We start from the raw sequence: 17,443 nt of genomic DNA on the forward strand, positions 1-17,443 counted from the left end.
ATGCTGGGAGTTGTAGTTTTGCAACAGCTGGAAGAGCACAGATTGGAGACCATTATACAATGGTCTCCAAACTGAGGCCCTCCAGATGTTGCAAAACTACAACTCCCAGCATGCCCAGACAGCCAAAGGCTGTCTAGGCATGCTGGGAGTTGTAGTTTTCAGACTCCTAGAAGCAGCAGTGAAGATCTTCACTGCTGCCTCTGAGGACCACATACTTACCCGTCGCTGCTCGTCCACGTGGCCGGTCCCGCGCTGCTCCTCGGTCCCGCCGCTGGATCAGGTAAGTCCGCCGGTCCCCACGTGTTCCCCCCGAATGCCGCAGGTCCCCGCGAGCCCCTGCAGCCTTCGTCCCCCGTTCTGCCCGACTTCCAGGGGCGGGCAGTGCGGGGGATCTGAACTTTCACCCTAGATCACTGTGATTGGTCCACAGGGACCAATCACAGTGATCGCTGACCAGGACCATCAATTGATGGTCCTGGGGGTGAAGCAGAAGTTGTCCCCTGCTGGAAACAGCGGGACTTCTGCCAGTTAACCCGTGCGATGCTGCGCATCGCCGGGTTAACTGAATGTCATTTATGCACAACCCGGCGTTTATATATGACATTCTGCGGGAAGGGGTTAAACAACTGACCACATACATTACACAAGTGCCACAAGGATCGTTAATACAAAATGAGCCTGTAATAATGAAAGAGGCATAGCCTAGAGCAGTGTTTCCCAACCAGGGCACCTTAAGCTGTTGCAAAACTAGTTTTGCAACAGTTGGACACAGGCTGGTTGGGAAAGCAATGTACAACCCTAGGATTTGTAGCATGTACCCCATACAGAATGGAAAACTATATTTTTGTTTCTATCTATGATACATACCAGGTTTTAGAGAGTAGTGCATGGAGCGCCGTGTTGTGTTGGTATCATCAAGAAGCTGTCAACAATAAAAAAGAAAAAAAGGAAGGTTTTAATACTTTTGCCCCATATTTAATGTATTCCATTTCTGTGACCACATCTTAAATAATCGCTATAAAGCCTATATGTTCAAAAGCCTTGTATGTCAATTCGCATAGATGAAAGTTCCTGGGTGTCTCATGTTTTTTGTTGCAGTAGTGTAGCACCCTCTAGTGGCTGTTTGGTGCAAGACGCAAATATTAAGTCATTCTAAATGGTCATGGAGAATGAAAATCAGTGTTACATTTTACATCAACATTATTAAAGCTATGGACACCGTTGCAATTACTTTATTGTTGATTTGTTACCTGCATGCAAAATGAAATTTGCATTAAAATTTCCATTTAGCAGCTTCTCAAGAGTAAGACAAGTTAAAGGGGTACTCCACTGGAAAGCATTTTCTTTTAAATCAACTGGCGTAAGAAAGATAAACAGATTTGTAAATTACTTCTATTAAAAAATTCCAATCCTTCCAGTACTTATCAGCTGATGTATTCTACAGAGGAAGTTTTTTTCTTTTTGAATTTCCTTTCGGTCTGACCACAGTCCTCTCTGCTGTCCATGTCAGGAACTGTCCAGAGCAAGAGAGGTTTGTTATGGGAATTTGTTCTTACTCTGGACAGTACCTAAAATGGACAGAGGTGTCAGCAGAGAGCACTGTGGTCCTACAGAAAGGTAGTTCAAAAAGAAAAATAAACTTCCTCTGTAGTATACAGCAGCTGATAAGTACTGGAATGATTAAGATTTTTAAATAGAAATAATTTACAAATCTGTTTAACTTTCTAGCACCACTTTATTTAAAAAAAAATTTTTTTCCAGTGGAGTGCCCCTTTAAGTCTATCAAAAAGACTTTCTGCTCTTTTAGTGTCCGGCTATATTCACTCGCTGGAATTTCGGGCGGAATTCCGTGGGAATATTCTGCGTGGAAATTTTGCTGCAGTAGAGTCTCAATGATTTCAATGGGATTCTGCTGCACTGTGCACATGGTGGAATTTCTGCAGCAGATGTTTCTGCCATGAAAACCCCAATTCAGGCGTCTGCAGAATCAGTAAGGCTGGGTTCACACCACGTTTTGTACTTACAGTTCCCGTATACGGCTGGGGGCGGGTGGGAATCGCGGCGCCCGCACTCAGCCGTATTCGGGAACCGTATTTAATGCATGTCTATGAGCCGACCAGAGTGAACCGCAGCCGCCGGTCAGCTGCGTTTTCCCGACCGTAGGCAAAAACGCGGTCGACCACGTTTTCGCCTGCGGTCGGGAAACCGCATACGGCCGAAAACGCAGCCGAATACGGCTGAGTGTGGGCGCCGCGATTCCCCCCTCCCCCCAGCCGTATACGGGAACCATAAGTACAAAACGTGGTGTGAACCCAGCCTAAAACAGGTTAAATGTTCCTGAGGATTCCGCTTGGATATGCATTGCAGTCTATGAAGATGACACACTTCCAAGTGGTTCCTGTGCCACCAAATTGAGCAAATGTGCGAAATGTCTGCCCGTATTTTCAAGGCGAACATTTCGCACACTCCGCTATATGGCCTAGGAGGTGGCAACAAGAAAAAGGTTGTACAGAACAGATCACAGTGCAGACAGAGGGGAAATTATGCATGAAGGCCAGCTAACACAGGTTGTAGATAGTTGTTCTTTTATGTGTTAGAGTCGCCAGGGCTTGGTAATTATGTTGGTGACTGATGTTATAGCATTATTAAGACACAGAATAATAATGATGCCCCTTCTGCGTTTCATTTTGCTGTGTCTTTCTTGCCGGTGAGGTATAAAAGGAGAGGTTATTTTTGGCTATACACCACCCATATATCCATTATAATTATTATACAATGACAAGTGTGTTAACTGAAAGTATGGAAGTCTGGAAGTTATTAAGGTCTGTGGGGGAGATTTATCATTATTTGTCTATTGTAGACACAGTTCTACCCCTTTACACTGCTTGTCTAATTTACACTCTTGCTCAAAATTTACAAAAAGTTGTGCACGTCCTTTGACAAATTTTGGGCAAATATAGAAACGCCCCCCCCCCCCCTCGCTCTACCAACCCCTCCTTCTCTACCTTACACTTCACAGAGCTGTGGCATTTTCCCACGGTACACTGCTTACATGCCGGAGCAGCAGTGTGTGCCGAACAAAACTCTGCACAATAGTAAAATCATAAATCTTTATAAAGTACACAGAATGTCTGGGTTAAAAAAAATTCTAATTTTGCTAAACAATCTGTCCCTTTACCTCTATATCAGTGTTTATCAACGAGAATGCCTCCATGTGTTGCAAAACTTGGCATGCTGGGAGTTGCAGTTTTGCAACAGCTGGATACACACAATCACACACTCAGCTCTGCTGCATATCACAATCACACACTCAGCTCTGCTGCATACACATGATCACACATATACATAGACCTAACAGCCCTACCTCCTTCTCCCTCCCTGCTCATACAGTGGTATTTTTAGCTGTAGTCACCATGGTTACACTCTACACAGGTGCAATCTCCTGCACTCATCAAGAACAGCAGGGAGTTTAAATTACTACAGTCTGTACAGACTGGAGTCTAATCTAAATATGTACAGTATTACATATTGCTGGACTTATACTTATAACATTTTAAGTGTCCTCCTTGATGGTGTATATTTGCACAATAAAAATAGGACTTGTGCAATATTGGTGTAAAGAGAAAAGACGCAGTTGATAAATCGATGTCCACCACATAATCAGCTCTTCCATACACCGTAATTTAGAATTTCACTTGTGAAATTGTTATCAAAAATTGCGCAAAGAACAAAACAAAAAACAGAATTGTGCAAAAAAAAAAAAAGCTTGCGCAATATAGACAGTGAAAACTGTGTATATATAATTATAAATTCTCCCCTGATGAATTTGCACAGAGGGCAATAAAGGGGGAATTAAATGTCACAGAGGGGATCAAGAGGAAATGATGTGGCACAGGGGGTAATAAAGGCTGATTATTTGGCACAGGGGAATAAATTGGCAGGGGGGGGGTAGCAGGGAAGGAGGGAGGTGAATGATGTGGCTGGTGGACATACAGAAGCAGGAGACCACTGTTTAACCCCTTAAGGACTCGGGTTTTTCCGTTTTTGCACTTTCGTTTTTTCCTCCTTACCTTTTAAAAATCATAACCCTTTCAATTTTCCACCTAAAAATCCATATTATGGCTTATTTTTTGCGTCGCCAATTCTACTTTGCAGTGACATTAGTCATTTTACCCAAAAATGCACGGCGAAACGGAAAAAAAAATCATTGTGCGACAAAATCGAAAAAAAAACGCCATTTTGTAACTTTTGGGGGCTTCCGTTTCTACGCAGTGCATATTTCGGTAAAAATTACACCTTATCATTATTCTGTAGGTCCATACGGTTAAAATGATACCCTACTTATATAGGTTTGATTTTGTCGCACTTCTGGAAAAAATCATAACTACATGCAGGAAAATTTTTACGTTTAAAAATGTCATCTTCTGACCCCTATAACTTTTTTATTTTTCAACGTACGGGGCGGTATGAGGACTCATTTTTTGCGCCGTGATCTGAAGTTTTTAACGGTATGATTTTTGTTTTGATATGACTTTTTGATCACTTTTTATTCATTTTTTAATGTTATAAAAAGTTACCAAAATACGCTTTTTTGGACTTTGGAATTTTTTTGCGCGTACGCCATTAACTGTACGGCTTAATTAATGATATATTTTTATAGTTCGGACATTTACGCACGCGGCGATACCACATATGTTTATTTTTATTTTTTTTACACTGTTTTATTTTATTTATGGGAAAAGGGGGGTGATTCAAACTTTTATTAGGGAAGGGGTTAAATGACCTTTATTAACACTTTTTTTTAACTTTTTTTTTGCAGTGTTATAGGTCCCATAGGAACCTATAACACTGCACACACTGATCTCCTATGCTGATCACTGGCGTGCATTAACACGCCTGTGATCAGCATTATCGGCGCTTGACTGCTCCTGCCTGGATCTCAGGCACGGAGCAGTCATTCGTCGATCGGACACCGAGGAGGCAGGTAAGAGCCCTCCCGGTGTCCGATCAGCTGTTCGGGACGCCGCGATTTCACCGCGGCGGTCCCGAACAGCCCGACTGAGCAGCCGGGATACTTTCAGTTTCACTTTAGAAGCGGCGGTCAGCTTTGACCGCCGCTTCTAAAGGGTTAATACCGCACATCGCCGCGATCGGCGATGTGTGGTATTAGCCGCGGGTCCCGGCCGTTGATTAGCGCCGGGACCCACGCGATATGATGCGGGATCGCGGCGCGATCCCGCTTCATATCGCGGGAGCCGGCGCAGGACGTAAATATACGTCCTGCGTCGTTAAGGGGTTAAACATCGGATTTCTGCTTCTGTGCTGGGGCTTCTGCAGGGGGTGTGGTGGGATCCTAGGCCCCTTACTGGGCCATTGGCTGTACCCCCTTAAAACGGCCCTGTGTACAAGGTAGAGCTGGCACGTAAGCCTGGTTGTCCCCTATTGAGTGTTTTGTCCAGAATTGTCCCCATTTGGGTGTGTCTGCGTCCTCTATTGGGAATGTCCCCTATTTGGAGTGTGCAAATACATTAAGTCTTATGGGACTCTGCTGGGGAATTAAAAACTGGAAGGTGTCCCCTATTGGGAGTAGGGCCGGTGTTAGGGCAGGGCAACCTGGGCAGTTGCCCAGGGCCCCCTGAACATATCTACATCCATACTTTCAATACTGTATTTTGCCGCAATTTGTGATTTTGCACAAATCGTGCCAAAATACAGTCAGGGACGGATTTTTCTTTTTTTCAGGCACTGGCAGGGCCGATTACAACCCTGAATGGCAGCAGCTATGGGACCCATGGCCGCACTTACATCCCTATGCTCTAAGGCCACAGGCTGGTTTATACATGCAGGAGCGTGTTGATGACATCACTGGTCCGACACAGGCAAGCAGGATGTAATCTCTTCATTGCACCCTCTGTGTTGGATCTCAGAGGTCACTAGTGTGTTCCCCCTGTCTCATAGGCTACAGGATTAAACCAGCCTGTGCAGTCTGTGGGGAGACACGAAGAGAGGAGTGCCGAGGAGAGCCTGCAGAGCAAGAGGGAGATGACAACTCTCCTCCCTCTGCTCTTTACAAGTTACCCAGTGCTATCATCCTGTCACCTAACATGGGCCCCGCTGAGGAGGAAGGAAGTGTGAGGACTGCCCCCTCCCCTCAGACCGACGGACTGCAGGCAGGGACAGTGATGGATGGAAGTACTTGTCTGCTTGTGATTAAATGTATGGGGAGGGGAGGACACACTGACAGCCCTTCTAGTACTACTACTCCCAACAGCTGCTGCATCAGGCTGAGTCTATTAGTCCAACATGCTTGCCAGAGTGTAAATGTACAATATAAACTACAACTCCCAGTTTGGTCTTTCTGTGTGGCCTATGTAATTACTCACCACATTCCCTTTAAGGCTGGGGGAGGGGCACAGTCAGGGAGACCACACTGGGAGTTGTAGTCCTATGTTGTATAATAAATTGTACCTCTAGAGTTCTTTTTAACATATGACTGACGCAGCACTGTGCATGATATTCATTTGTTTAATATGATTTCTTTTAAAATCAGCGCCTAAAAAGCCATACGGTAAGCTTTAATCCTAGATGTTTTCAGCTGTATATCACTGGGCCGTGTAAGAAGAAGTTACCACTGCGTCTCCATAGGACCCATCTCCAGTTATATGAAAAAAATAAACCTTTACATACCCGCAGCGCTCCCGCTGTGCCTCGATATCCCACTCCGGTCCCTGGCTGCAATCCTCTTGCTAAGTATACTAGTATTAGTGGTGGTAATATTGGTCTCAGTATACAGGATTTAGACAGTGTGTGTGTGTGTTTGTGTGTGTGTGTGTGTGTGTGTGTGTGTGTGTGTGTGTGTATATATATATATCCACACAAAAAAAAATGGAGAGGAGAGTAGAAGGTAAGAGGAAAGGATGGGGGGGGGGGGGGGGGCATAGGGAGCAGTGTATAGTTACACTTTAGAAATGGGGAGTGGGGGTGTGATTTAATATTTTAACCCCTCAGGGCACAGCCAGGTTTTATTTTTGCATTTCTGTTTTTTCCTCCTCATCCTCTGAGAGCCATAACTCTTATATTTCCATCCACAGACCCATATGAGGCTTGTTCTTTTGCGAGACCAATTGTACTTTGTACTGAAATCAACCATTTTACCATAAAATGTATAGCGAACCCCGACCATAGTTGTACTTGGTCGCAGTACAACTCTCCTCGGTGAGCATTATTGCTTTTGAATTTCACACCGTACATGTTACGTTGTAACACTAGGAGCGCTTTTCCTTTCGTTTATAGTTGACGTTTGTGTTATGGCCTTAGATGCTTTTCTCATCATTGGGATCTCAGGCCGTATTCACATGGTGCATGATCAGTAAACTACTGCTGTGTATTCTGTATCACAAAACAGAGGAAACCAGGAAAATCTTTGATCATGCAATTCGGGGGCCCCATATTTAATTTTGCCCAGGACCGCACTTAGTCTAAAACCGGCCCTGATTGGGAGGTGTCCGCTAAGGGAGATTTTACTGTAACAAGTTCCCACTAAAGAATCTGCAGGATTCATCTGAGCCACTAAACTGTTGCCAATGCTAACAAAAAAGTAACAGAGGTAAAATCATAGCAAATAGACATATTACCTCAATAACATAATCCCCTGGAGACACATTCTGGAGAAGACAGTTTGTGTAGTCTGTATTCTGAACCTAGAAGAAGCATTGACAATAGGGTTACAATTGAAAATCATCAGCTCCCAAATCTCTTGTGCTCACGCCCCCTCCCATAGACTTGCATTGAGGGGACGGGGCGTGACATCACACGGGGGCGGAGACGTGACGTGGTCGGGACACAGAATGTATGATTAGGGAACCCAAATTTATTTTTGTGTTGGCCATAGGTCCACTCTATATACACTATATACCCACCCTGCCTGTGACTGGTAAAGAGTTCTGTTTGTCTATCAATGTACAACTTCCCCTGATGCTGCCAACCAAGTCTCAGTCCCACATTCGGCTCTAAGCTATTGGATCGGCAGCATGTTACATAGGATCCCCAGAGCCACAGAGGCAGCACAGAACACTCAGGGAACATTAAATGAAACACAAGCAATAAAACGCTCACAGACTTAGGGAAGGGCGCTTGGTACTTTCAACACCCTAGTTCTGCCAAAGTAAGTATGGAATGCTCTTCATTCACAGGACTGCCCCGTGGGCTGACTGAGACGCTACGAGCCTCATATGCTGGTGACGCAGATTGGAAAGCGTCCTAGCAATGCCTTAGAGCATTTAACTGTGCAAATAGCGTCAGCATCCAACACACACAAGACAGTGATAACTCCGGCAGTAAAGAATCTCGGCAAAATTCCCAGAACATCACTTCATTTTAACAAACTTCCTTTTTGTCTGGTTAACTGTCTCATGGACAACAAGGAGGATGCAATAATACCTAAAGACAAACTTCTCCAGCTTTGACGATTTCTGAAGAAAACCGCAAGGCAAACATGGAAAAGCAAATGGCTTTGTGAAGAAACGTACGACGTACCTGTCTACAGATCTTCTGTTTAAAAGAGGCGTCGTGTTTCATCCTGTAGTTTACATAATATGCGTTGAAACCAAAGTTATGGGGTGCATGGTCAAAGGAGACCTGCATGTTAACACCTTGCTGGGTGACATTCACGTTCTTTGGCTTCCAGTCTAGGTAAAGGAAGGGGAAAAAAGAGTTGTTAAAAGTCTTCTACATCAAGGAGGGAGGTTTTCCCCAAAAATTATAGCAAAATCCACAGATTACTTACAAGGTCTGCAGGTTAAATTGTCTGGTTGTAGCAACGTCTCACATGCTGTAAAGAGATTTATTCAGTCAGTATAAGAAGAAACAATAAGGAGTTTTTGTAAATGCCTTAACACATCAGAATAGAGGCAGCTATTTTAGGGCATCCTATAGCCTGTGAATTATCTGATATATATATATATATATACACACATACACATATATATATATATGTATATATATATATATATATATATATATATATATATATATATATATATAGCCTATAATTATCAAGTTTTCATGAATTTGGTTTGGTATATAGGTGTAAAAAAGAGGTGACGGTTTCAGCAACAAGAGTCTCACATACCCCTGCACCATGGTTAGTCCATTTATTGCCAGCAACGTCATTGTATAAACCTGAAGTGTAAAGGTTAACTGAGGTATTTATTTTGATACGGTGCTAGGCTCCTCTGTCTGAAGTAACAGAATCCTCCCAGAGACCTCAAGTCTACGGACTCATAATCCCACAAACAGACGAAGGGTTAGGTTTTCTGAAGGCAAATAGTAAAGCCTCAGTACTTGAATTTATCCCTTTGTGTATTGTGTATAGCCGAGAGCAACCAATCCCTATACTGACATGTTCTTTCTGTATTGCTCTCGATACCAGCTTACATTCATAGCATTTATATGGATTTGTTTCCCTTTATGGGGAACCTATCATCGGTTTTATGCTGAGCGAACCAAGGGCAGCATGAAATAGGGACATGCTCCTTTCTATGTTCATGTTGAGGCATTTCCGCTTGCAGAATTCTGATCAGGAATTCCATTTGGAGATTCTATCTGGCACAATTCCGCGCAAGGAAATTGTGGATTGTGAACATACCCAAATGCTGCAGCCTGGACCGTTTCAGAAGAAATATAATACTGGCTAAGAACAGGGATCCAAGTCAGTAGGGTGTTCTCTTGTGCCTTCTCCCTACCCTGCTAGGCTTTACTAATAGATTTCTTCCTATACAGAAAATAGGGAAGTCAATGGAGACCTCTCCGATTACAGTGGTCCCTCAACATACAATGGTAATCCGTTACAAATGAACGATCGTTAGTTGAAACTATTGCATGTTGAGGGATCCGTGCTATGTAAAGTATAGGACAGTGGTCTCCAACCTGCGGACCTCCAGATGTTGCAAAACTACAACTCCCAGCATGCCCGGACAACCAACGGCTGTCCGGGCATGCTGGGAGTTGTAGTTTTGCAACATCTGGAGGTCCGCAGGTTGAAGACCACTGGTATAGGAGGTTATACAGTACTCACCTGTACACGTCGCTCACCGCTGCCCTGGATGTCACCCTCCATCGCTGTCGCCGCGTCCCCGGACCATCTGTGCTGCGTCTCTTCATCGCCGTCATCACATCGCTGCGCACGCCGCTCCTATTGGATGACAGGACGGCGTGCGCAGTGACGTGATGACGACGATGGAGAGCGCTGGCGATGCAGGGGATCCCAAAAAGGACCATCGAGAGTGCCGGTACAGGTGAGTGACACCCACCGGACCACACGGGGCACCTTAAACGTCTATCCGGTGGCAGCTGAAGCAGTCTGCGGTGCCGGATAGCCGTTTATGCGATGGCCCCGGCATACAAACGCATCGTATGTTGATGCTGCCTCTGAGAGGCCATCGCATGTTGAAATTATCGTATGTCGGGGGGTCACTGTACTTGGATTCCGTTCCTGACCAATATTTTAACTATGATTCCTCTGAAACCCTAAAGCGTTCTGAAGTATCTTAGAGTTAAAAAATTAAAAATAGACATCTGTCAATGTTAGAGCAGACCGGAAGAAAACCTAATTTGGGAATTCGAAGGAGTGACCCAAAGAATGCCAGCGATAAGGATCGGTCTTCTATTTGTCAGACAACAGACACTATAGCCAAGAAATAGGCTATATATGGCAGCATGGAAGACTATAAGCTTTTTGCTAGTAGGGAAATTCTATAACAAAAAGATGATGAAAAGATCAGAACAGGGAAAGCTGCCAGCTCCTTCTCCTCTCCTTGTGGAAATATTGAGCCATCAGATTTGGAATGCAGCCACGAAGAAGAATTCTGGCAATCGGCTTTCCAGCCTCATGCTCGGGGCTTGCGATATGTTTGCAGGCAGACACCTGACCACTTTAGAAAGGAAAGAGAAACCAACAGCAGAATGCCTTCTGGTCTACTCAACCAGATCACTTATTACAACATTGCAAAAAATAAAATTAAAATAAATGAACAAAACAGAACCAATACTGAAATATGAATATTATTTCTTATCCATCCATCAAGAATGGATAAAGGGGTTATCCAGGGAAAAACTTATATATATATATATATATATATATATATATATATATATATATATGTATATTATATATATATATCTATCTCAACTGGCTCCAGAAAGTTAAACATATTTGTAAATTACTTCTATTAAAAAATCTTAATCCTTTCAGTACTTATGAGCTTCTGAAGTTAAGGTTGTTCTTTTCTGTGCTCCCTGATGGCACGTGTCTCGGGAACCGCCCAGTTTAGAAGAGGTTTACTATGGGGATTTGTTTCTAAACTGGGCGGTTCCCCAGACACGTGTCATCAGAGAGGACTTAGACAGAAAAGAACAACCTTAACTTCAGAAGCTCATAAGTACTGAAAGGATTAAGATTTTTTAATAGAAGTAATTTACAAATATGTTTAACTTTCTGGAGCCAGTTGATATATAAAAAAAACGTTTTTTCCTGGATAATCCCTTTAAGCATTTAAGTAAAAGTGACCTTGAGCAGATAGTCGTACTGCTGTGGAGCTGTGTTTCTCAACCTTAGTGCCTGCAGATGTTGCAAAACTACAACTCCCAGCATGACCGGACAGCCTCTGGATGTCCGGGCATGCTGGGAGTTGTAGTTTTGCAACAGCTGGAGGAACCCAGGTTTAGAAACACTGATGTGAAGGTAAAGTAGCAAAGAAGATATCAGATTTCCTTTACCTCCACAGCAATCCAACTATGATAAGGGTCCTGCTGACCTAAAAGTCATGAGAATTCTGTGTTTGATTAAAGGGGTTATCCACCATAAGGCTAACCCCTTTAATCAAATACCATTTAGTGCAAAGTACTAAAAACGGTACCTGGCAGACAGTAATGGAGATGCTTAGGAAGGATCTGTGCTTGCCTTGGGGCTAAATTGCTATGTTGTGAGATTATCATAATGCTGTGGCTAGCTTTTTGTGAACTGGCTCTTTCCTGTTGGAGTTCTCTCTCTTCAACTACAAGTCCCATAATTCCTTGTTTGTCAGAGGAAACTTTTCTTCCTCCCACACATAAACCACCCCACCACCATTCCATGCCAGACCAGTGTTTTCTAACCAGAGTGCCTCCAGCTGTTGCAAAAATACAATTCGTTGCAGAATGTTCTCCCTCCCACCCAGCGGTTGCTCCACCCATTGAAGCAGGACAGGCTCCCTGTCATCACCTGACTAGTGATGTAATGTCTTGGGCCACACTGCAACCTGGGAAAACCAGAGACGACACTCATTTTGTATGCTCCTAAAAATAAACTTTGGGGCAAAAATCACAGAAGAATTGTGAGACCACCATGAAACACAGGTACAGACACTATATTATGATCTAACCTAAATTTGCAGCCCTTGTAGCATAGTCAAATTAAAAAAAATACTGAAATACCCCTTTAATAGCTAATAAAGAGTATGCATATCTTAAATTGAATGGCAAGTATTTTTATGAAATGCAAAGTAAAGGAGTGGGATCCTATTTGAGCACCGACAGTAAACCACAAGTGCCATGTATGTACTGCAACGTACAAACAATATGGCTGCCATACAGCTCCTACAGGGTTAGTCACTTAGCTGTCCTAAACCCTTTATTCTATCTACATAGCAATACAGCAGCAAGAAATCATTGTAGAACATAGTCAGGAACCTGAGAAATCTGGGTAAAAGGGTAATAACCAACTAGGGAGCTGTAATGGGCACCATAGTGTCATTTTGTTTTTAAATAGATAAATTCATAATATCCTGACACAATATGCCAATTCAAGGATTGTATTTGGGCCTGCATCTTTGTTCCAGACAGCAGAACAAGGGAGTTGAATGCAAGATATTTTGTAGCACTGAATTTGATCTGTATGCATAAAACTCATCATGTTTATTGGTACCTAACCATGATCCCGAGGGCAGGATATGTGCGAAAAAAATTGGGTCCGCTTTTGATCCTGTGACTTGCAGCGATATGGACAGCGACCTGGAGACAGAGTTACCGGAAGTCCTATAGACTTGTACGGGACTTCCGGCAACTCTGTCTCCATATCAGCATAATCTCCAAGCAAGTCATGGGATCAGAAGCGACCCCAGATCTATCCTGCCATTGGGATCATGATAAGGTACCATTTAAAAAAATGTACTATGACATTAATCAAACCTACTAGAATGGAAAAACTTTCATTTTCTAGATGCTTTTTGGAAAACTAAAGCAATAATCTGACTATCAACCACATTTTGATGCTTTGAGGCAAAGTTATAGAACTTTTGGTATCCGACTCCTATTCCCTTTCTCTTGCAAACTGGACCCTGGATTTCTGCAAAATGCTGCCCCCTGATGTCAAGGAAGGGTGTCGCCTAAAAAAAATTCCACCTCTTCATTTAACGTGCACCCCCTGCTGGCAGTTCTCAAGCTATAATCTTGCCCTTTTATCTGCATTCCTCAAAATATTACATAGAACAAACTGAAGCAAACCTGTCGATCCATTCATACTGCCCTATTTTGGGAAAGTGCTTAATAAATTAGGACCCCTGTGACTGTGCACTACAATCTGAAATCTATGCCGGCCAATTCCTGGTTTAAAAAGTGGGAAGAGCGTTGCAAAAACAAAAAAACTTACTACGTGTTCTGAAGAAAAACGGGTGGTAGTTGCTTTCATTTTTGATGGAGGGAAAGGGGACGATTTTCACAAAATAATCAGTCTCAAACTTCAGGTTCATAAATGGCTGAGTCTCCATCACCTGCACAAAAAGAAGATCTGAACTTAGACAAAGTCTGAAGACAATTGTAATGAGGACCACAATAGTATTAGAACTTAGAAATTATATTCTACTTGGTTATCGGGTCTCTAACTGATCGGACATTATATTATTAATAAACATATTATATATATATATGTGTGTGTGTTGATTTGTAGCATTTCTAACTGTTATATGAAAGCAATTACTTAATAAATATAAAGTATCTTGTTATTGTTCTTTAATCTTATTTTTTTAATTATTTTTAAATAACAACCTCTGTATTCTTGGCTGCCCCCTTAGATCTGCATTTGATTGAGATGAACACAGATCAATGGAGTTCAATAGAACTGCATTGATATGTATGAGGAATCTAATGATTCCTCCTAATGAGGTGTATTAAAAAAAAAAACAGTTTAATAAAAGTTTTCAAAAACACCCATTAACTCCTTCCACATTAAAAGTTCATATCACTCCCCTTTTCCCATTTTCCATATAAAAAATATGTAAACATAATAAAAATAAACATTTTTGGTATTGGCACGTGCGTAATTGTCCGAATTATAAAAAAAATAACATTTTATTTATATACGGTGTATGGCGTTAACGTAAATACAAATCACAGAATTGAGTTTTTTTATGTTTATAACATCATATCCCAGAAAAAATGAAGTAAAAAGTGTTCAAAAAATTCGATCAATACCAAAATGGTACCGATACATACAGCAGATTACGGCCCAAAAATTGAGCCCTTGTACAGCCCAGGCGAAAAAAAATAAAAATGTTATAGGGGTCAGGATTTTTTTTTTTTTTTAAGAAAAGAAATATTTGGTATTGGAATAATCAGGCCAACCTAAAGTATTAAAATAATGTGTAAGTTTGACCACAAGGTGAATGGCGAAAAAAAAGAAAACCCCCAATTTCACATACTATTTTGATTAAAATTATTTTTTCTACCAGGACAAGTGGATTTTTATGAGGGACAAATAGATTGTGCTCTGTTTTAGTCCCTTGGACAAGTATTTTCTTTTTTCTTTTTTTTTTTCTTTTTTCTAATGTTAAGTCTTTGCTTATTTATTATATTCGGATACAGAATAAGGCTGGATTTTCCATCACTTACAACTTTTTTAAAACTGGAATTCAGCTGCTTAGGGTCCTTGAGCACCATCTGCTGACACATTCGCCCCTCGGATTTAAGCTCCTCCAAAATAATGCGAAAACCTTTCAGATACTCGATGCCTGGAAAATACAACACACACTTTTTCCCCTTCCTTCGGACGAAATTTATATTTTCTTCTTTTAAGTAAAAAGTATAATACTGCTGTTACCGATGAGTTTACAGTCGATGACCAAACACAAAAGTTGTTTGCCAGAGTTGCAACTGTTTAATATCCCTATGCTACAAGAAAACATAAACCATGGATTTTGGCAGAGGTTTGGACATTTCATAAAGTTTGATTCCCACTCAGCATTAGTAGGATACAGCCCCTCTGCTCCTCCCGACACAATGAACAATGTCAGGGAAGCAGACAGTGTTATGGGCAGGTCTGCCTTACGCTCAGGACTCGGCTCCCAAGGTATAGATTGTGTTGTGTGTCTTGGACGACACTCAACAATTCCAATTCAGCTCTTCACTGCTGACAGCCAAAGAGAGCTGCTGTTTTATTAGGCAGATCCTGAAAAGCAGCAGTTGTGATACTCTGTTACCTGATGAGCTGTAGTTCTGGCTGTGTGTTTGCATTAGTTATCTTGCTTTTTCTCTATGAACCCCATATTACATCAAACGTAGCAGCACAAGAGGTGAGCCTCTAAGGCCATGTTCACACAGTGGAATTTCCAAGCAAAATTCCACGGAAATATTCCACTAGGAAATTTAGCTGCAGCAGAGTCCCATTGATTTCAATAAGATTCTGTACCATGCACATGGCAGAAATCCAGATGTTCTGCGGATTCTACCCGGAAATGCACTGCTAGACTATGGACACAGCGCATTTCCAAGCGCCGGCATATTTTGCTGGCGCCTGCAGTCTTAAATCTCTTTTTGAGGAGGTCCCTCTTATAAGCAGAGAAATCACATGTTTCCATTTCAGAATTGTAGCATTAAATGGGTTACCCAGGATTAAAATGATTTTCTTCCAAAAACAGCATCACCCCTGTCCTCAAGTTGTGTGTAGTATTGGTTGTGTGTAGTGCTGTTTTTGGAAATATTAGCTGTTTTCCGATTTCTGGATAACCCCTTTAACACCTATCGAAATACATTGTGGTTATTCTTTTGAGGGCACTCCCATAATAATAAGTGATGGAATATCACTAAAATTTGTGCGGGTCAGATTGTCATGACTTTCTCTGATCCTCAAATAAAGGAGAAGCCACACTAGTTAGGCTAGGTTCACACTACAGTTTGTAACTACGGTTCCCGTATACAGCTGGGAGGAGGGGGGCGGGGCTTAATCGCGGGAACCGTATTTAATGCATGTCTATGAGCCGACCGGAGTGAAACTCCGGTCGGCTCATAGACTTGCATTAAATACGGTTCCGAATACGGCTGAGTGCGGGCGCCGCTATTAAGCCCCGCCCCCCTCCTCCCAGCCATATACGGGAACCGTAGTTACAAACCGTAGTGTGAACCCAGCATTACAGAGGGCCGGTCGTTTCTCCTGACATGTATTTTTAGTAAGTACTTCTATTTCCCCATGAAATCATTTTGGAGCACCCTTTGTTATAACTCTGCATTGTATCATTCCCTAACTGTTAGCATTCCCCTTGTCAAAGAGGCGTGTCCCTACACCAGTGTTTCCCAACCAGGGTGCCTCCAGCTGTTGCAAAACTACAACTCCCAGCATGCCCGGACAGCCGAAGGCTGTCCTGGCATGCTGGGAGTTGTAGTATTGCAACAGCTGGAGGCACCCTAGTTGGGAAACACTGCCCTACAGAGTCTAAATATGACAGCAATGCAATGTAGAGTGATAAGAAAAAATTCTCAAGAATTGTTATATTTTGGGAAATAGAGGGATATACTAGCGGACATGTCAGGATTTGGGCTTAAAGTGGTATTCCAGGGAAAAAACTTTTTTTTTTTTTTATATCAACTGGCTCCAGAAAGTTAAACAGATTTGTAAATTATAGATGAAGATGAAAAAAGTCGGCAGACTCACCAGAACTTCTTTTTCAGGGTTGCTTCTTTATTGTATACTCACATATAAAACATTGTGCAGGGGGGGGGGGAAGGGTCACAGTGGGTGGAAGCACCACCATATCTTCGGGGAACACTCCAACACATCCCTATACCCTAGTCCTAGTGGTTATCAGCAGCAGTGCCGGACATTGAACTTTCTGTTTCTGCCTAGATTTGTAAATTACTTCTATTAAAAAATCTTAATCATTTCAACAATTATCAGCTGCTGAAGTTGAGTTGTTGTTTTCTGTCTGGCAACAGTGCTCTCTGCTGACATCTCTGCTTGTCTCGGGAACTGCACAGAGTAGAAGAGGTTTGCTATGGGGATTTGCTTCTAAACTGGGCGGTTCCCGAGACACGTGTCATCAGAGAGCACTTAGACGGAAAAGAACAACTCAACTTCAGCAGCTCATAAGTATTGAAAGGATTAAGATTTTTTAATAGAAGCAATTTACAAATCTGTTTA

At 42.3% G+C, this 17,443-nt stretch overlaps 1 protein-coding gene across 12 annotated transcripts in view; it reads right to left on the minus strand.

The window, feature by feature from the left end:
* Positions 1 to 17,443, minus strand: part of IL17RD (interleukin 17 receptor D) — a 96,264-nt gene that overhangs the window by 9,836 nt on the left and 68,985 nt on the right. For 10 of the 12 annotated variants that reach the window (XM_056524400.1, XM_056524406.1, XM_056524401.1 and 7 more), the window contains 6 exons: positions 14,923 to 15,041; positions 13,685 to 13,805; positions 8,786 to 8,830; positions 8,536 to 8,687; positions 7,635 to 7,700; positions 868 to 922 (listed from right to left, as the gene is read on the minus strand). In XM_056524400.1, coding sequence (XP_056380375.1) covers positions 868 to 922; positions 7,635 to 7,700; positions 8,536 to 8,687; positions 8,786 to 8,830; positions 13,685 to 13,805; positions 14,923 to 15,041 — 558 coding nt within the window. The remainder of the gene's footprint in view (positions 1 to 867; positions 923 to 7,634; positions 7,701 to 8,535; positions 8,688 to 8,785; positions 8,831 to 13,684; positions 13,806 to 14,922; positions 15,042 to 17,443) is intronic. The other 2 variants (XM_056524410.1, XM_056524411.1) reach the window with 1 other exon arrangement.

Source organism: Hyla sarda, chromosome 6 (genome assembly GCF_029499605.1).
Source record: "Hyla sarda isolate aHylSar1 chromosome 6, aHylSar1.hap1, whole genome shotgun sequence".
In the NCBI taxonomy this organism is placed as follows: Eukaryota; Metazoa; Chordata; class Amphibia; order Anura; family Hylidae; genus Hyla; species Hyla sarda.